This window comes from Aspergillus versicolor (assembly GCF_001890125.1).
Source record: "Aspergillus versicolor CBS 583.65 unplaced genomic scaffold ASPVEscaffold_15, whole genome shotgun sequence".
NCBI lineage: Eukaryota > Fungi > Ascomycota > Eurotiomycetes > Eurotiales > Aspergillaceae > Aspergillus > Aspergillus versicolor.
In genome coordinates, this window is record NW_024467538.1 from 466,877 (window position 1) to 486,172 (window position 19,296).

Sequence of the window (19,296 nt, forward strand, 5' to 3'; positions counted from 1 at the left end):
AGGCGAGGATACAGGCCATTACCAAGAAGAGGCCATTATGCCAGTCAGTACACAGGCAGTCTGCAGGTTTGACTTGAATGAGCCGGTACGTTAAGACCCCGAATAAAGAACGATGCTGAGTCGAACAGCCTTTCATCTGATGTCAAGCTCCCTTGGCGAGCCCCCGAAGGGGCTTATTGGAGGGTATCAGGGCGACAGCACTGCTGTAAAGGCGATTATGGGCGCCCTGATAGGGATATCCCTATACAATACGGTTGAACTCACTACTCTCATATTTACGACTTTCCACCTCTACCGCGGACTCTACTTTTGGTCCCTCATACTGTCAACAACACTCGGTCTCATACCCAGCGGCATTGCGAACACACTGCATTATTTCAATATCGGCCCGCTATGGCTCGCAATGACGCTATCGAACATCGGGTTCTATTTTCTGGTCCCCATGCAATCGGTGGTCCTATACTCCCGGCTACATCTCGTCCTATACAACCAGCGAATTCTTCGACTTGCATTATATATGTTGATTGTCTCCGCCGTTGTCTTTTCCGTTTCAATAACGGTTGTATGCTACGGTTCCGCATTCGTACGCACCCCCGGCTGGAACGCAAGTTACACGATACTGGAACGACTGCAGGTAACCTGGTTCTGTGTGCAGGAATTCGTGCTCGCCGCTCTATACATCCGCGAGACAATCAAGCTTCTGCGCCTGAATCCGACACACAGCAGCCGCCGGAGAAAGATAATGTACGAACTGCTGGCTATTAATGTCGGCATTATCCTCATGGATGCTGCGGTCATTGTCATTGAGTTCCTGGGGCTATACTACCTGCAAGTCCTGGTGAAGTGTGCCATTTACAGCGCGAAATTGAAACTGGAGTTTGCTGTGCTGGGCAAACTTACAGCGATTGTGGAAGCGCCTCACCGCGACTTGGGGAGTGCTGATGTGAATGGTTTGTCTGGTCGGCCTGCGTCTGATCCGATCGCATATGCTCGCGATAGAGTGTCTTTAGCTGCAGCTCATGGATCGAAGGAATCTTAGATCAATATCACATTCTTGGCGGGAGTTATGTTCGATTTGAGTAATTGTTAATCGTATTAATTATACTTTCTGGTGCAGGCGGGGTTTCCCGACCAGGAAGTCGGGGTGATGTGATCGTGGCCAGAACATAAATCGAGCTGCCCCTCCTTCCTGGACCAACACCTCTTCTGTCCCCCATTTCTCTTCATATATTCCTTGAAAATGCCAGTCAACGTCGCGCTCATCGGAGGAGGTGAGTCAGACTCATCCAGGCGGTCGCATAAAGCTGACTGAATTAAGGAATCTGGGCACGCGAGGAGCACCTGGTACGTCACAGGCCCGGGTCTCTTTTTATCGCTAACAGCATCAGCCCGCTATTGAAGCGGCGGAGAATCTCGAGCTCACGGCCGTTTATTCACGCTCTCTCAAATCCGCCCAGTCGATCGTGGATATCGCCGCGCGACCTCTCGAGCTGTACTCGGACGATTCCGAGCGGGGCTATAAGGATATCCTCGCCAGATCTGATATCCAGGCCGTTGTCATTTCGTAACTCTCCTCCCCTGGTCTCCATCTTGCAAACATACTAACTGGGAAGGCTACCGATCTCGAGCCAGGTACCATACATCAAACAAGCCCTGCTGGCCGGGAAACACGTCCTGTCGGAGAAGCCTGTCGCGGAGAATGTTCAAGAGGCTGAAGAATTAATCCTATGGTATCGCTCTGAGATCAAGAATGCAACATGGGCAGTCGGGGAGAATTGCCGGTTCTTGAACAACTACGACTTCGCGGCCGAGCAGATCAAATCTCTTGGTAGGATCGTGGGATTCCAGGGCCGACAACAGGGATTCATTGAGAGGGACTGGAAATTCAACCGTAAATAAGGACCCCCCTCATTCACCTCAAGTATGCTAACTGGTCAGTCACCGAGTGGAGACGCAATCCTACGCATCAGGGTGGCTACATTCTTGATGGCGGCGTTCACTACATCGCAACCCTTCGAACACTTCTCGCTGCGCAGCCTGGGAATGAGATCGCTCGGGTCTCGGCTTTTACCAATCTCGTTCAACCATATCTTCCCCCGGTCGACACAGCGGACGCCATTCTGCGAACGAGATCAGGAGTTACGGGGACATTCCAGATTTCGCGGGGAACAAGTCTTAAGGCTGATGAATGGACTATCGCGTGCGAGAACGGGTATGTGACTGTACTGGTGGACAAGGTAATTGTGAGTCGCAATGGCCAGGAGGTTATTGAAAGTGTTCCAAACGAGAGGAGCGGTGTTCCCCCTGAAGTGCGGGCCTGGGGCAGGAGCCTTGTCAGTGGAAAGCTGAGCTGGGAGCAGGAGCCCGAGGCTGCCCTTGGGGATCTTGAACTGGTGAGTCACTGAAATAACACCAAGTCAGGCCGCTAATATTCCCAGATCGAGCTCATTCTGCGGAGTGGAGAACAGGAAGGGGCACCATTGGACTGCAAGTACCAGGCGGCACATAGTTAGTGAACGCAGTTAGGGAAAGATGGACAGAGACAATGAAATAGTTGGAGAATGACGTACTGTATAACCTATAGAATGAGCCTCCAGATCTCCACAGAGCTTGGCCTTCGATCCCTTTTGCGGGGTAATTGGAGGCGGACCATTCGTATATAAATCTCGTAGCGGTCATTTCCCGAGAATACACGGTTGACAAGTAATCTACTCGTTATTGCAATGTTTGACTCTTTGAAGCTCGACTGGAGGAGCCATGGCTGGGCCATTTTCTACTGTGGGATATCGGCCATTGGCGCCCTCTGCTATGGCTACGACAATACGTACTACAATGGCGTCCTGGCCATGCAGCAGTTCAAGAATGACTACGGCACGCACCGTGATGCAGACGGTAACCTTGCTCTGCCCTCCTCGTTCCAGTCCCTCACAGCCTCCGCAATCTATATCGGAGACCTGCTAGGCGCCATCATCGCCGCACCCATCAACGACCGCTGGGGCCGCAAGTCCACCTTCTGGTTCGCGTCATTCTGTATTCTTGTCGGTGGAGTTTGTCAAGTCGCCGATACCATCCACCACCAGGCCATCGTCGTTGTCGGCCGCATCCTCATCGGCCTGGGGGTTGGCCAATTCACGGTGACATCGCTGCTCTACATCGGCGAAGTGGCCCCCTCCAGCATCCGCGGCCCAGCCCTAATGATGTTCCAATTCCTGCAATCCTGCTCGCAGCTCGTCGCATCAGCTCTTAACCAGGGCACCGAGACAATCAACAACTCCCTCTCCTACCGGCTCCCCATGGGCGGCCTCGTCGTCCTCCCCTTGATAATGTTCGCCTTCCTCCCCTTCCTCCCCGAAACACCAAAGTGGTACATCTCGCAAGACCGCCCCGCAGACGCAGAACGCAGTCTCCGCCGTATCAACCGCAGCCAGGCACACTACAACCCAACGCCCGAACTAACAACCATCCAAACAGCCCACCAAATCGAATCCGAGCAAACAAAATCCTCCTCCTGGTCCTCCCTCCTAACAGACCCCATCGAACGCCGCAAACTCATCTTCTCCGCCGGCGCCATGTTCTCCCAGCAAATCTGCGGCATCCTCTTCTTCTACGTCTACGGCGTCGTCTTCATCCAAGAAATCGGCGTCGCAGACCCCTTTCTCGTCCAGCTCGCCATCAACATCGTACAGATCTTCGCCGTCGGCGCCTCAGTCATAACCGGAAACAAAGTCTCGCGGCGCTCAAACCTCCTAATCACAAACGGCATGATGCTAGCAGCATTCATCGTCATCGGCGCCATTGGAACCAGAGACCTCACATCAAAATCCCAAATCGTCATCGTGGTCTTCAGCTTCATCGTGGTGGTGGGATTCAATTTCGGACTTGGCCCACTGGCATATACAATCGCGCGCGAGATGGCAGTCGGCGTGAACCAGAATAAAATCATGAGTAGTTCGATCGTGGTCTTTTATTTCACGACGTGGCTTGTTTCGTTTACGGCGCCTTATATTTATTATGATGCGGGACTGGGACCGATGTTGGGGTTTGTTTATGCGGGTACCACTTGTTTGGCCCTTGCGTGGACTTGGTGGTGTGTTGGGGAGACGGCGGGGAGGTCGGGGTTGGAGATTTCGTTGTTTTTTAGGAATCGAGTTCCTGTTAGGGAGTGGAGGGGGTATGTTTTTGATAGTGACCAGGATGCCAGTGAGGGGGGGAGGGAGAAGGCGTCGTTGGAGAGGGAGGTGAAGCATGTTGAGCGGTCTGCTTGAATTTATAGATGAGTTGGTAAATATTAACAGTTAACTGTCTGCTATGGATTCCATAAATGTTCCTATCAAATTGCGATTTTGTACTTGAATACTAGGTATTAAATTTGCTGCATTGCCCCTCCATTCCCTGTCTCGTCACCGAAGATATACTAGGGTAATAAGCTTAATTGAGATACGGGGGTGTTTATATGAGATATATGTTAACTATATTAATTACGATGGAAATAGCCTATTTAATAAGCATATCCTATAATATATATTAATTTATTTAGATTATTAACCGAGCTAATTTAGATAGTACGAAGAATCTTTAGTACTACAGCACCATACGTATATGTTATTGCTAAGAGCGACGGCACGGTAAGAGTTGTTTTACAAAAACATAGTAATTCCCAACGAGAGACGAGATTGAGTATAAACATTGACACAAGAAAAGAAAAAGCAAAGTTTCATCACCAAGACCCCCTCTCCTCCCTCCGTATACCCGCCTGGTCATGCTCGGTCATCCTCCTCTCATACTCAACCGTAACATTATCCGTCCTGCGAATAGCACCTAGAGGATGTCCCGGTGTCCCATTCACATCATCCCTCAGGATACTCTCCTCGCTGCCCACGCCGGTGATAGTCAGATCCATCTTCCCTTGTTTCTTGGACGGCTTACTTCCCCGCCCGTACTCAGAATCATGCAGTTGCTGGCTTCCCTTGTATTTATTCTTGGACCCGCTGTACGAGGAGAGCTTGCGTTTTCCGAGGATTAGTTCTAGAACTGGTTGGAGGGTTGGGATGCAGGAGGCGATGATGACGACGTCCGATTCGACACTAATATTACTGTTAGCTACTGACTATCCATTAGCCTTGTTATTGGAGGGGGGCGTACTTGGTCCACAGAACGAGATCGGCAGTTCCGTAAGTGTAGTCCGATTTATCAGCGAGGCCTTTCAATTGTGTGCATTTGACGACGGCCATTGCAGAGGCACTTTTCTGTTAGTTTTGGGATTATTACTGGAGTGGAAGACATACATGGCTCCGAGTCCTAGAGCGGAACACAGTGCAAGTCGCTTGCGCAGGGACATGTGCAGCTTCATGAGTACAGTGGTCGGGTAGATTGCAAGGTACAAGTCGATAAAGGCAGAGTACGCTGGTTTGTTAGAAAAGCACAGTTCTACTTGATAGAAGACATACCTCCTGTAAACATAGCATAGTTGACCAGAATCCACACATCCTTACAGGTCGCCTTGCCCGCCATCACAAGGGATGTCTGCCAGAGCGCCTTGGGTGGGTCACACATCGTGAAGAGGATAATGATGCAGATGCCTGAGATAACGGCACCCAGGCCAGTCAACCCCCAGATGATTGTTTTGTGCAGGGTCTTTGGGTTGAGGATACGAATCAACATGGCCCCAACGGCGAGTTTCGGGGCCGAGAAGGAGATGATGCCGAAGAGGAAACTGAGTGAATTGAGAAAACTGGCTTGCTCGACGGTCTCCTGCTCGAGGACGTAGGCGTGTTTACCGTATCCGATGGCGATGTTGGCTGTTGTTATGGCACAGTACACAACGCCCATGAGCTGGACCGTCAGTATACCATTCAGTCAAGGTTTGCAAGTGCTATTACCATTGAAAAGGCAATCAGCCAGTCGTCGAGGCCGAAATTGCGAAGCATCCTCGCCCGGATGGTCATACGAGCTGAGACAACAACCAACGTGAAGCCAGTCAGTCCCCATAGTACCGCCAGGATCTTGGGACCTTTGTCGTCAGAAGGACTGCCCTTGCGCACCTCCATTTTGCAGGGTAAAAGCTTTGCAGGGTCAGGATCTGGGGATTCTGCAGAAAACAAGTGCTAAGGCGAGGAATCCACTGCAATATACGACCGGATCCTCAGCAGAAACGAACGCCCCTTGAAGAACTGCGTTCCTCACCCTGCCATGGCCACAACCCTAAGCGACCTGGCAGATAAAATGATACATTAACTGCCTCCGACATCTACACGGCCCAGACAGGCCGATCATCACAAGCCAGCGCCTGATCCCGTACGCTACGGGTGGGCCCCATTGCCCGTTGCGGCAGTGACAGTCCCGGGGGAAGCCCCCCAGTGGGTCGGAGCAATAACGGTCGCCTCCAGCAGACAAAAGAGGAGTGACAGGACGACCGGGGTGGCGAGCGGCTAGTGGGGCCGTCTAATAAGCTGCTGTTGAAGCTGCATCTCCGAGTCTTCGTGATTGGCAGCCGTGGCCCGTGCCTGTGTGCTTCGGCCTGTCAGTGGCGCCTGTGCATGTTTCTTCTCCGTGTCTTCCTTGGTCCTCGTTGGACTGTGTCAACTGCTCGGTGCACTCCGGTTGCATCGCGTTCCTCGGCATAGTCTAGCTGGTGCTCCGAGTGCTTGGATGACACCTGCAGCTAAACTTGGCGTTGTCCACCGTACGTTTGTCCCGGTGCCGCTGGGAGCAGTGCCCTTACAGCAAGGACTATTCTCCGGAACTGCCGGGCTGTCTTAGAATAGGTCCCGTCGTCACCAAAGAGAGTTCGGCTAGAGAGTCTGTCAGAGTCTTGGTGCAGACTCCCACGGCCCACCCATTATGCCGGGATATTAAGGACTCGAATCCTTCAGGAAGCGAGGTGCGAGAGCTCTTTGTTCCTACCGTTTCGTACTAATTCCTTCGCGGATCTTGCACAAGCCAGACCCCAATTCGACTGGAATCCTCCGTCGATATATCACTTACTTTCAAGATCCCCTTCCAACGAGACAAACTCAATATTGCCCCTTTTATACTTAGTCCAATGTGACAGCCACTCTCGGACGGATGCCGCTTCCATCTGGCCATCCCAAGAGCGCTTTTTCTGGCCTCCTGCGTGATGATCCCTGCACAATGGCCGCGGTATATTGCTTTAGCGTTCTTGGGGCGGCGCCACCATGCCCGGAAACCTGTTAGACTCTTCGAGACATGGGTGTGAAACGGTGGACCCAATGTGGCTTTAGCCGTTATCGACCCGTTGTTCATGCAGCGTTGTCCCGGTGGGAAGGTGAGCCATACCTGCTGTACCCCCACTATCTCTCCATACTGGAACTCTTCCCTCCTTTGTACTCCAATTCAGGGGAAAGAAGGACGATTGCTATATCAAGTCTGTCGGGGTCGACCGGGTCCTGTACTTCCTTCAACTCCTCATCCTGCCCCAGAATCCTCAATCTGTTTCGCAGCCCCCGTTTCCTCAAAATGACGCAAGATATCCAGAATACCCATGGCGACGATGTCACCGTCACCATCAAGACGGAGACAACCGTTCAAACAGACGAAGTTACCACTGGGAGCAGCTCGCCCGTTGCAAACGGTGTGGAGACGCCGAACGACTTCGACAACGGGGTTGCCATCCGGCCCAATGCTGCAGAAGACATTCCAGACCTGCTCAAGAAGGTCAGCTCACTCGGTGCGGAGTACGCTGGAAACACCGATGAGGACCTCCGCGCGGAGTACCTCGATGCTGCGCGGCATCTCGTCTACGCGCTCGAGACTCCCCGTGAGGCCATGATCAGATACTGCTGGTCTCAGGTACTTGGCTTCTATACTGACTATACTCGTAGCAACTGTACTAATGTATGCAGAGCACGCTCTACGCTGCTATCGAAACATGTGTCGACCTCGGCGTATTTCCCATTCTCTCCAAGGACGATACCCCCAAGACTGCAGAAGAGCTCGCAAAAGCCACCGGTGCTGAGCCTCTTGTTCTTTGTATGTCAACCACCCAATTCCACTTTCCTTGCTAACGTTTACAGCTCGACTTCTTAAACATCTCGGTACAATGGGCGTAATCGCCGAAGCCGGTGAGGACACCTACCGCCGCAACGGCTTCTCTACCTCCCTCGCCATGAAGCGATACAGCGATGCCTATCCCTGCATGTACGTTATATAGCCCTCACCCCAGCGAAGCCCAGCTAATAGATCCAGGACTGGATGCATAACAAGCGGTATCCTGGCCCTCCCCTCCCACCTCAAGAAAACCAACTATGCCAACCCCAGCAACGGCGTCAAGTCCGCCTTCCAAGACGGATTCCGCACCTCCTCGCACTTCTTCGAATTTCTCAAAGAGAACCCCGCCCACGCTGAGCAGTTTAATAACCACATGACGGCGTACCACCAGGGCCGTCCCAGCTGGATGGACGAGGGGTTCTTCCCTGTCCCGTCTCTGACGGAGGGATTGGATATCAGTGCTGACGACGTCCTGCTCGTCGATGTCGGTGGTGGCGTGGGACACGACCTCACTGAGTTCCGACGCAAGTGGCCCAACGTTCCTGGCCGGTTGGTTCTCGAGGATCTGCCTGAGGTGATCGACCAGGCCAAGGCGCAGAACCAGGCTACCGGATCCTTCATTGAGCCGGTCGTGCATGACTTCTTCACTGAGCAGCCCGTTAAAGGTACCCTTAACCCCTTTATGTCCGCTATACCGCCTAGATCGAGAACTAACAATCCAGGCGCCCGAGCATACTACATGCACTCCGTCCTACACGACTGGGCCGACGCCGACTGCCGACGCATCCTATCTAACCTTGCGCAGGCTATGAAGCCCGGGTACAGCAAGATCCTGATCAACGAGAACGTGATCCCGAGCACGAACGCGTACTGGGAGACGACGAGTCTGGATATCATCATGATGGCGGACTTTGCGTCGCAGGAGCGCACGGAGAAGCAGTGGCGCGAGCTGACTGCGTCTGTGGGGTTGAAGATTGTTAATATATGGACTCGACGGAGGGGGGTGGAGAGTTTGATTGAGTGTGAGCTTGCTTAGACGTTGGATGTTATTATTGAATGTTTAAGATCAATGTATTTATGTCGTTCGTCGTGATAATGTAGCTTCCTATACACTGCCGGCAGTCGAGCATTTGCAATCATCCAACCCTCCAGGGGCTATGGCGTAAACAATATATAATTCAATAATAACAGGCATTCAGGTATATAAGGCGTACAATCATTAAAGAATCAAACCCTCACCCTCTCACTCCCAATACTCAACGTCAGACTCCTTATACTCCCCTTCCTAGGAACCCCAGCACCCAAGAGACTCCCTACAGGCCCCGTCCTCGCCCACCGTCTCCTCAAAAACAGAAACGCACTGCCCGCAGCAGCAGTTATAATACCCAGCATTACAACCGCCCCAACAACACCAGACGCGGCATTCGATATCCCCTTGCGTCGGTCCTCATCCGCTTCCCGGCTTGGATAGTATGAATTCCGGAATGAAGAGCAGAATAATTTCTCTTTCGGACTGGGATTACAGATCTCGCACCATTCTTCGGCTGTATCGATTGAAACTCGGGACATTTCGCGTAGGAATTCCGTCCAGGGCAGAGATACCTCCTTCTGACCAAATAGTGGAAAGGCAGTGAGACGACTATCAGGACTCGACCCGTTGCGGAATAAAAAGCGGACTTTCAGATCTTCTTCGCTATTTGGGAATGCCGACAATTCCTCGTCTGTAAATATCTCGAGCGCCATGCTCGATGCATACACCGGTAACCCATAAAAGTTGGTCGATGCAGTGGTGAGATGGTGTAATCCGAAGAAGGCCAGCATTGGTTCGTATCCACCAGAGAAGAGAGAGAACTTGTTCGATCCCTTTGAGGCGATCGTCTCGTTAAGTCGAGCGGTTATAGCAGCTGAGAGGGTGCGGCCTGCGATGGCTTGCATGCGCCCGTCGATGTCTGCATTGAAACTCAAGGCTCTGTCAAGTTCATGTGTATCTGCCAACGTGCGCAACTGCATTAAATCATGTGCGCTCACAGCATCGCGCATAGACTCGTTATGGATCAGGCCGACGTTAATCAGGTCGAATATATCGTAGGCGTTTTCATACGAGAGGCTGGACTTGTTACTATACCCCGAGACATTGTGGAGCAAGGGCCAGAATTGCTCGTAGAAGGACCGCGTGGACCTGATCTTATCGATGTAGGTTGAGTTGTACGATAGCTCCTGATAGGATTTTGTTAAGCCCGCACACCCCTCTGCCCCGTTTAGCGATACTGAACCGGGGCTGTCGCTGGTCTCGGTGTTGATTATAGGGATTTGGGCTCCGCCTAGAGGGTTAGGGATGGATGACCCATTGTTTAGGGTTTCTGATGTTGTCTCGCCGAATGGTGGGTATAACCCTTGAAGGAAGGCAGTTGCGGCATTGACATGGATCTGCTGTGCAGGCGCAGAGGCGTAGATCTGTGAAGAAATGTATTTATCTTCTGAGATTCCGAGTATCCGCTTCGGCGAGCTGGGATTGATATAGAGATTGCGGTAGTCAGAGCCGACTTGCTGGTTCTGCTGGAATCCCAGGTTTGTCAATGCCGGATCAGGGTAGTGCTTTGATGTTCCTGCATTTATTATAATATAATCAGCACCTCAAGTGCACCGTATTCCAGATGGGCTGGCTTACGGTCGCCATTCTGAGTGAATACTGTGACTCCTAGAATTGTCTCCGCTGCTGTTGTAGATACCAACCAGACTATGAGGATGGCGAGCAATGGCATCTTGAGGCTGTGTCTATTAAGATGTCAGCAGCGTGGGCTAGGCTTTAAGAAAAATCCCATCAGAGAATCAGCACTGGGCATATTCCCTGTCATCTTCAGCCTCTAGCATGGGTCATTGACAGCCAAGACTTAGTGCCCGATCAAGTATCAGAATCCTTCATCCAGGATGTTCGTATATTACACCATCTGAATCCAGTAAACCAGTCAAATTTTATTATACAACCTCATTTTGAATCGCAATATGCTCTTGCGGACCATTTAATCATTCATGTACTGCATACTACTTTCTCATTTACTCTTCGGATTCGCGAGGCCTCTGGAGCTGTATACAGGTCTCAGTTTCGGCCCCAATTCGACGCCGATCCTTTAGGCATCACCATTTCGGGGTCTAATAATAGCTGTCTGCACTGCAAGCACGCTTATCAGAAGCTTGGGAACTTGGTCTGATCCTTCGTGGTTTCAGAGACGACATCTTCCCTGTTCTCAGCCTCACCAGCCAATTATGCGCCGAGAGATATATATCACACGAACCAATGCCAGAGCAGTCTATAAGGAATTCCCGCATTGAACTAACTGGTACTGACACTGACACTGAAACTGCACTGACAGCTCTTCAATGGCCATGTACTTATCACTCCTCCCTCCCCTTCCCCTTCTCCTCAAGCTCAGGAACACGCCACCCATTCAGGATGCCAACCCCAAAATTCAAATACGTCGCATAGCCCAACCATCCCGCATACGGCACAAACAGCCAAAACGCAACACGATCACTCTCCCACCAATTCCGCATCAGCGCCGCCACCGTCCCACCTAGCAGCAAGATATCCCCCGCCGCAAGCGCAGGTTTCCGCAGGCCAAAGAATAGAGGCATCCAGAAGTGATTGAGAACCAACTGCACTGTGTAGAGCGTTTGACCTGTTGCTCGTTCCGGATCTAGTGTTGTCCGTGTTGCGTGGTGCGCGGCGTATCCTGTGATTCCATACAGCAGGGTCCAGACGGGTGGGAAGAGCCAGGCCGGTGGGGAGAAGGGGGGCTGTTCGAGGCTGGCGTATTTTGGTTTTGTTCCATGGCCTGTTCGTTGTTAGTATGGAGGCTACCCTTAGTTGGGATGTCCGGGGCGTACGGTTCACTAGATAGCCTACCGCGGAGCCAGTCGCGACGGGGGTCAGCGTTGAGAGAAGGGGCGATTCGAAGATCGCCTGTGGGAGGGCGATGGACCATGGCATTTTGTCAGTTGCGTGAAAGTAGGATCCTGTAAGTTGGCGATGGAGGTGGAGGACATCTCGATCGATCGATCGAAACGGCGGGAAGTCAGTGACGTCATGCTGTATCAACAGCAAGTTTTCACCAAGCTGCCAAGTGGTTAATTTCGCTATTGTAGTTGATATTGGACGGAATATGATTACGTCTGGAGGCTATATCTTATAGAGCATTGGACATCTATAGAGTTGAATGTGTAGACTTAACGAGTTGTTAGACTATCTCGGGCTACAGTATACACGCAACTTCACCTGCTCAATAGCAGGTTTGCCCTCATCAGCTCCTAGGAAACTCTAAAAAATTGCATCCTCTTTGTAACAGCAGGACTATCCTTATATTGCAGACATGGGAGTATCTTGTCATGGTGGGAAAGGGCGCAGGTAGGTAGACGAATCTATGTTGAGACGATTGGCCACGGTACCTGATTTCGAATTAGTCGATACTGAAATAAAGTGCATAAAGATTATGACTCTTTACTTTCAGCCTGATATACTTCATTGCAGCCCATGAAGATATTCCCTCGGCCTACAGCGGCCTTGATCTCCTTCCCCGCACTCTCCAAGTCCGTCTCCAACGGCATCATACCTCCACTGAACATACAAAACACTCAGAGGAGTAACCAGCTACTATCCTCTACACAATTCCCGATAACATGCAGGCTCGCGAGACCAAGCCCTCTCAAGGCAACCCAACAGCGCCCAGCGCCAGTCTCTTTCGACTCGATGGGCGCAGCATCATCAGTACGTATCTCCTACCAGGTTCTCTAACAGCACCGGTTAATGGAAAGTCACCGGGGGCATCGGTTTCCTCGGTCTCACCGTCGCCCAATCCGTCCTCGAAAGCGGCGGCGACGCATACTGCCTGGACTACCTAGATAGCCCGCGACCAGAGATATGGAGTGAGCATCCTCCACCATAAACAGAAACCCCCAAGCAGCTAATAAAATCCAGGTCCCCTCGAAGGAACCGCAAACAAATACTCCGGCATCGTCAAATACCACAAATGCGACGTCACAACCCCCGACGACGTTACACAAGCCATCTCAGCCGTAGCCTCAACAGCCCGGCATCCCATCCGCGGCCTGGTCGCCTGCGCCGGCGTCTCAGACAAAGACCCCGCGACCGAATTCTCAGTCGACCGATTCCGGCGCCTCATGGACGTCAACGTCACAGGGACGTTTTTATGCGCGCAGGCCGTCGCGCGCGAGATGCGCAGCGCCAACGTCAGCGGGAGCATGGTTCTCGTTGCCAGTATGAGCGGGACGAATGTGAACAAGGGCGTTGATACAGCTGCGTATAACACGTCCAAGTCTGGGGTTCTGCAGCTGGCGCGATCTCTCGCTGCGGAGTGGGGATCGAGGCCTGGGATGCCGCTTATTAGGGTGAATACGTTGTCTCCGGGGTATATCCGGACGGCGGCGACGGAGGATACGTTGAAGATTCCTGGGATTGAGGAGCTTTGGAGTGGGGATAATATGTTGAATCGCTTGAGTACGGTTGATGAGTTTAGGGCGCCTGTGCTGTTTTTGCTGGGGGATGGGAGTAGTTTTATGACGGCGTCGGATTTGCGTGTTGATGGAGGGCATTGTGCTTGGTGATCATCCATTGATAAGGAACTTTCGAGCTCTACTACACACATAGGGTGACCTACCCATCCCATTCAATATATTTTACTATATAACAGTATAAATAGCTACTCCGTTATGGCTGATTTTGCGATAACGCCAAGGCCAGTCGCTCGTGTGACGGTATTGAACAGCTTCAAATATTACCGAGTTGAAAAAGCAATTAATTATGACAGCAATGCTTCTAGTATAAATCAGTATACTCGATTCTATCTTTCTTTGCCACATTTAATCATAATACCTGATTATATCTGCATGACGGTCTGTGATACGTAGATCCGGACCATGGAATGTCAATGGCTGGGCGAGACCGTCTGTGGCCTGCACCTGGTTACCGATATGCAGCGAGTTCTTTGTTCGCAGTGACAGAATGATGCCATTAGCGTAAACAAAGGAGCTAAAGCAGAACAGAATGACACAGCACAAAAAGGAAAAAAATGCCCAATTAAAGGCGGAAATGGCACACCCTTGCGCCAGGTAAGGAGGGACAACGACTGTCGGTGTGCCAGAGCTTTACAAAGAAACTCTGATCCCCACGCTTCCCTGGAAATTCCCTTTCTCTGTACCTTCAGCATATCCGAAGCTTTTGTCCATATCAGCCCCCCTCATGGCCCGTGCAACGCAGGTCGTGGGCGGTGCCCTTGCAGACGCTCTGCCAAACACCAGAAGACATTGGTTCGAGCAGCCTCATCTACTCAAGCTGAATCTGATCCTTTTTATCCCAATGCTATCGTCGACTGTAGTTGGCTACGATGGTGAGTTTTACTTCCCCCACCAGGTCCCCACTAACGAAGAATAAGGCACCCTGATGAACGGCCTCCAAAGCTTCCAACAATGGCAAGACTACTTCGGTAATCCGACCGGCGCCTTGCTGGGAACTATTGTTGCCGCGCAGCAAATAGGAGGGCTAATAGCTCTCCCCTTTTCAAGCGACCTCTGTGATCGTCTTGGGCGTAAGCCAGTTCTGCTTTGCGGAATCATCATCGCCTGCAGCGGGGCTGCGATTCAGGGTGCATCTGTTAATGTAGGAATGTTTATCTTTTCCCGCGTCGTTATTGGATTTGGTGGGATTTTCAGCTCCCAGCCCAGTCCCATGCTTATTGCTGAGCTGGCATATCCTACTCACAGAGGGAAATACACTTCTGCTTATTGGACTCTCTTCTACTTGGGTGGGTAACCTATTCACCATTTGAAGTTTGTCTGGAGAGCACCTCCTAATAGCCAGCAGGGTCGGTCCTCGCCTCGTGGTTTATATTCGGATGCCAGGACATCGCCAGCAACTGGTCCTGGCGCATCCCCTCTATCTTACAAGCCGCGTGTCCAGCGATCCAGCTCTTATTCCTCTGGTGGGTTCCCGAGTCTCCTCGCTGGCTCATAGCACAAGGCCGCACCGCCGAAGCTTCGGCAATCCTTCAAAAATATCACGACGGACAAACAGACCCATCCACTCCACCATCAGATCTAGTAACCCTCGAACTCACCGAAATAAGCAACGCCATCAAGCTCGAAAACGACGCCCAGCACACCGGCTGGACAGCTCTCCTCGCAACACCAGGGAACCGCAAACGCACCATCCTCACCATCTGCACCGGCGTCTTTTCAATCTGGGACGGCGTCACCATAGCAATCCTTTACCTCCCTCTAGTGCTCAGCTCCATCGGGGTTACATCTACACACACCCAAACCCTCATAAACGGCCTACTACAGGTCTTTAACCTCCTTGCAGCACTGACAGGCGCCTTTCTCGTTGACCGACTCGGCCGACGCTCGTTATTCCTCTGGGCCAGTGCAGGCATACTACTATCCTACATCGTCTGGACAGCCTGCGCAGCAGTAAACAGCGAAACAGGGTCTCAGCCGGCCGGGGTCGTGGTGATAGTCTGCGTGTTCACGCTGCTGTTCCACCACGACATCGCCTGGTCCCCGCTACTCATGAGCTATCCGACGGAGATATTCCCGTACTCGCTGCGGTCGAAGGGGCTGGCGGTTGTTATGGTCTCGATGTACGGGTCCTTGGTGATCACGTCGTACTGTCACCCGATTGGGCTGGAGGATCTGGGGTGGCGGTATTATATTATCTTCTGTGCGTTTATGGCGGGGATTCTAGGCACGGTTTATTTCTATTTTCCGGAGACGAAGGGCTTTTCTCTCGAGGAGATTAGGGTTATTTTTGATGGTGATGATGAGGAGAGCATCGACAACTTGGGCAGGTATAATTAGACATGCTGGGGCTGGTTTAACACGTGACTAGCATCATTGGTCTAGTGGTAGAATTCATCGTTGCCATCGATGAGGCCCGTGTTCGATTCACGGATGATGCATTCTTTTTATCTTTTTTTAAGATCTACAGTTGGAAGGACTACGGTAAACCTTGATCGTGGCCTGTAGCGCAAGGGAGCATATTTTCATGGGACTGAAGTAGTTCCAGGTTTTTATATACAATGTACTTCGTGATACAGTCAATATATACTTCACAGCTAATACAACAAGACCTCAACTCATTCCGTCCAGTAAGGGAATCATAACCGTAGGCTGGACCGGTCTAGCACTCGGGGAGAGGGTCGGTGTAGATACAGTAGTCGCTGGGTCCATCGCCGATCTCCTCGGGCTGCAATATATCATTAGCTTCCACTCTACAAACACTAGAGACCAAGAAGAGCCTGGGTAGGAAGGAGTGGCTTACCTCTTCATCGTTGTTGTCGGTGCCCTCGTACTCAGCACAGATGGTCTTGACATCAGTAGCGCAAGTCTCGCTGTCAATGGTGGCGGTGTCGCCGTAGTTGCTGTTGATGCCGACAAGGTACTTGCCGTCGGTAGCAGTGACGCCGTTTAGGACAATGTGGCGCTCAGACATCTCGTCACAGTTTCCGCAGGAGCGGTACAGCTTGCCAAAGTCGGTGACTGTGAAGTCGGAGACAGTGACGGTACCACCACCGTTGTGCTGGATGACCTTGTCCTCGGCGCCTGTGGCTCCACCGCCGACGACGTTGAAGGGACCGTCACCGGTCTTGAGGGAGAGGGCGTCTATCATTCAGTTAATAACAATTCATGCCATAGCCCAGTGTCGGGATAGTAGGGTTCAGTTGTAGATAGAAGGATGGGGGAACATACCCTCACAAACAGCCTCCCACCAAACGTTCTCGATAGTGCAAGAGCCCTCGCAGTGGACACCCTCGATCTGGTCAGTTCCGATAATGGCGTTCTTAAGAGTACCGCCGTCCTTGACGATGAAGACTGCATCAGAGTCGCCGCCTTCAGACTGGCCGGTACAGTCAACACCACGGCCGTAGGTCTTCATGCCACCGTCGAACTCCTCGCCAGAGATCTCATAGGGCTCGTCGAAGGTCTCGCTTCCTTGGGACTCGGGGATGGGGAAGTCGGCGCGCTTCACCATCTTGCTGCCGGGGTGGGAGCGGGCACCGTGCGTGGCCAGCACGCTGGTTGCCAGGGAGAGAATCAGGCTGTTTTTGATGAACATATTGAAGATTGAAGAGGATACTGGGGAATGAGATCAGAGGGGTTGTGTGCTGATGAAAGCAAGTCAACAACGAGGTGAGAAGGGCTCTTTATATACTTTTCCCTTCTCTACATTGACTTCGCATAGTACTCCCACCACGGAAATAATTCAAACTTTGCAGACGATCGGCAAGGACAGTCTCGCCTGATTCGTGGCCTCCAGGAGGAACTGTCAAAGTGATACAAGGTTCCAGCTCTGGGTCCTTGGCCAAAGAGCTTGAGAACACCGCACGCATTGTCTGAAACTCCGCCGATAGGTGCATTTGCAATCCCGAGTCAGTTCCCAATGCCTAGCTTGCTTGGCGTCTCAACTATCTTTATGCATGGCCGCTCTTCCCCACACTGCTAGCGGAGTCTGCTGTTTCTGTTGCCAGTTCCGGGAAAACGCCGACGGCAGGTTCAGTGCCAATGTACTCCGTAACAGAGACTAAATTGATGTTAATTTGACCCAGAATACGAGCCCGCATACCAAGGTTCGCGAGAACTATCTGCAAAAAGCCCTCGCGGCAGATGTCGCGGATTGTCTGTCATGCAGCCAAAGCTTCGGCGGATTCAATCTATCACCAGCGATCTACAGCTTCATTCCCATACTGGGCACGGCATTGTCTCGAACCATGATAGACAGTTAATCCGTCCCTACAGGGCTCTTCGTTATCTCCGACCACCGAAGCGGTCACTGATACGAAACACTGCTCGAAACCCCGAGAATGCAGGGGATTGGACCCAGTGGGCCCAGACCGGAGTTAGCGCTATCAATCTCAAACAGTCGCGTCCAGACCAGAGATTAATCACTGAATCAGGGCTTCCATCGTTTATTAAACCCCACCGAATCGGCGAATACGAGATGCCCTCGCTCAGCACTTGGAACGACCATCGTCCCTTGCTCTTGCAGAGAGGGCTTCTTCGGTAGCGCCTCCGAGCATCGCCACACGCCACCTGCGCCTCCTGAATTATATTAATCGGATGCCGCGGAAGCCACTATGCTGTGTTTCCATCAATATGAACCTCTGATCGGTGGTCTGACCGACAAATTCCATCCACTGTGCTTTCCGTCGCTGGAGGGACATAATTGGCTGAGGATCCTTGATAATTGTTGAGGACAAAAAGCCAACAACTACGGCAGAAGTGTGGACTGTCCATTCGAATATAGTGTTCTCCCCTGGTCCCCTGACCGCAATTGTGAGGTATTCAACCTAACATGGGGAGTGTTGAAGGAGTACGAGTCAGACTGGAGAATGGATTAATCAATTCAACAGGATGCGGTAGGAATTAATTACGGACGACGAGACGGTGCTTGGCCGGCAATCTGCAGTATTCATATACTGAAGCCCAGACAGGTATGTCGTCCAAGGCCAAGCCGGGGACAGCTACACCGCTACAACCATAGATGTACAGAGACCGGCTGTCTTTGATAGATATGTCGCCAAGTAATTCTTTTTGAAACCTTTGTTTTGTACCAACGGATATCCCGGGTCCTTCCGGATAGCTGCGCAGCTCCTCACCTTGTCGGGCCCCCTATAGCACCCCCATCTGCGGTGCAGTGGTTAGTTGAGATCCGCCTTCCTTGGGAGATTTTGAGTAGGAGCATGTCCCTCGATGACTTCGCGTCCACCCCAATATGAGAGCTGGGAGTTACAAAGTCAGTGATACGGCTATATTCAAACAGCGTGACTTTTACAACCAGTCAGTATATAGGGATACTGGCAATATTTATGGATTTACATAAAATAATTTCTATCTCGAGAGGTGTATTGGTACTATCATGCTTAGACATACACGAAAGCGCTGCTTATGCCATCGGAAATATGTTAATGATTTATACACCATTACATATACCGACCATTAAATTAACGAGGGTTTGGATGTTAACAAACAATGATTGAGTAGCACGGATTCCGCGTAATAAAGCATTTATTGCTTACCAGAAGCACCGAGATAATGATAACTCCGAATTGGCAGGCAGGTCTTCAGTAACCAGTACAAACTTTAATATGGCATGATGGAAGGTGGGCTTGAATAGGCGATGCGCTGGGATATATATTTCAGCAGTAGAATGTCACGCGTGGTTAGCGAAGTTATAAGAATAAACGGTTTCTGCTCCAAATAGTGCGTCCAAGCATACATATA

General features: G+C 51.5%; 9 protein-coding genes and 1 non-coding gene across 10 annotated transcripts; 6 read left to right on the forward strand and 4 right to left on the reverse strand.

The window, feature by feature from the left end:
• Nucleotides 1-5: 5 nt before the first annotated feature.
• ASPVEDRAFT_393379 (uncharacterized protein) lies at nt 6-1,218 on the forward strand. The gene is made up of 2 exons (XM_040811902.1): nt 6-85; nt 129-1,218. Exon 2 carries the CDS (start codon nt 140-142, stop codon nt 1,037-1,039), a length of 900 nt encoding a protein of 299 aa, XP_040674067.1. The 5' UTR covers nt 6-85; nt 129-139; the 3' UTR covers nt 1,040-1,218.
• A 22-nt stretch (nt 1,219-1,240) lies between these two features.
• Nucleotides 1,241-4,265, forward strand: ASPVEDRAFT_77002 (uncharacterized protein; the record flags this gene model as incomplete). Its single annotated transcript, XM_040816373.1, has 6 exons — nt 1,241-1,271; nt 1,319-1,344; nt 1,383-1,564; nt 1,614-1,891; nt 1,939-2,393; nt 2,673-4,265. 6 exons carry the CDS (start codon nt 1,241-1,243, stop codon nt 4,263-4,265), a joined length of 2,565 nt encoding a protein of 854 aa, XP_040674068.1.
• Nucleotides 4,266-4,585: 320 nt separating this feature from the next.
• Nucleotides 4,586-6,178, reverse strand: ASPVEDRAFT_179577 (uncharacterized protein). The gene is made up of 5 exons (XM_040808840.1): nt 5,880-6,178; nt 5,448-5,832; nt 5,286-5,403; nt 5,143-5,241; nt 4,586-5,084 (listed from the first exon to the last, which is right to left on the reverse strand). Exons 1-5 carry the CDS (start codon nt 6,045-6,047, stop codon nt 4,718-4,720), a joined length of 1,137 nt encoding a protein of 378 aa, XP_040674069.1. The 5' UTR covers nt 6,048-6,178; the 3' UTR covers nt 4,586-4,717.
• Nucleotides 6,179-7,476: 1,298 nt separating this feature from the next.
• On the forward strand, nt 7,477-9,043 carry ASPVEDRAFT_144186 (uncharacterized protein; the record flags this gene model as incomplete). Its single annotated transcript, XM_040807969.1, has 5 exons — nt 7,477-7,809; nt 7,863-7,989; nt 8,034-8,157; nt 8,206-8,672; nt 8,730-9,043. 5 exons carry the CDS (start codon nt 7,477-7,479, stop codon nt 9,041-9,043), a joined length of 1,365 nt encoding a protein of 454 aa, XP_040674070.1.
• Nucleotides 9,044-9,234: 191 nt separating this feature from the next.
• ASPVEDRAFT_143964 (uncharacterized protein) lies at nt 9,235-10,769 on the reverse strand (the record flags this gene model as incomplete). The annotated part of the gene is made up of 2 exons (XM_040807952.1): nt 9,235-10,613; nt 10,676-10,769. The coding sequence occupies 2 exons, from the start codon at nt 10,767-10,769 to the stop codon at nt 9,235-9,237; spliced, it is 1,473 nt and encodes a 490-aa protein (XP_040674071.1).
• Nucleotides 10,770-10,949: 180 nt separating this feature from the next.
• Nucleotides 10,950-11,995, reverse strand: ASPVEDRAFT_179587 (TspO/MBR family protein; the record flags this gene model as incomplete). Its single annotated transcript, XM_040808841.1, has 2 exons — nt 10,950-11,840; nt 11,893-11,995. The coding sequence occupies 2 exons, from the start codon at nt 11,993-11,995 to the stop codon at nt 11,401-11,403; spliced, it is 543 nt and encodes a 180-aa protein (XP_040674072.1). The 3' UTR covers nt 10,950-11,400.
• Nucleotides 11,996-12,218: 223 nt separating this feature from the next.
• ASPVEDRAFT_155990 (uncharacterized protein) lies at nt 12,219-13,805 on the forward strand. The gene is made up of 4 exons (XM_040808498.1): nt 12,219-12,409; nt 12,466-12,769; nt 12,817-12,927; nt 12,980-13,805. Exons 2-4 carry the CDS (start codon nt 12,682-12,684, stop codon nt 13,624-13,626), a joined length of 846 nt encoding a protein of 281 aa, XP_040674073.1. The 5' UTR covers nt 12,219-12,409; nt 12,466-12,681; the 3' UTR covers nt 13,627-13,805.
• A 455-nt stretch (nt 13,806-14,260) lies between these two features.
• Nucleotides 14,261-15,873, forward strand: ASPVEDRAFT_57452 (uncharacterized protein; the record flags this gene model as incomplete). Its single annotated transcript, XM_040815338.1, has 3 exons — nt 14,261-14,408; nt 14,454-14,822; nt 14,882-15,873. The coding sequence occupies 3 exons, from the start codon at nt 14,261-14,263 to the stop codon at nt 15,871-15,873; spliced, it is 1,509 nt and encodes a 502-aa protein (XP_040674074.1).
• A 30-nt stretch (nt 15,874-15,903) lies between these two features.
• Nucleotides 15,904-15,974, forward strand: ASPVEDRAFT_t138. The gene has a single exon. It is a non-coding gene; the product is annotated as a tRNA-Gly (tRNA).
• A 221-nt stretch (nt 15,975-16,195) lies between these two features.
• Nucleotides 16,196-17,131, reverse strand: ASPVEDRAFT_89541 (pectate lyase; the record flags this gene model as incomplete). Its single annotated transcript, XM_040818645.1, has 3 exons — nt 16,196-16,261; nt 16,337-16,677; nt 16,765-17,131. 3 exons carry the CDS (start codon nt 17,129-17,131, stop codon nt 16,196-16,198), a joined length of 774 nt encoding a protein of 257 aa, XP_040674075.1.
• Nucleotides 17,132-19,296: the final 2,165 nt, after the last annotated feature.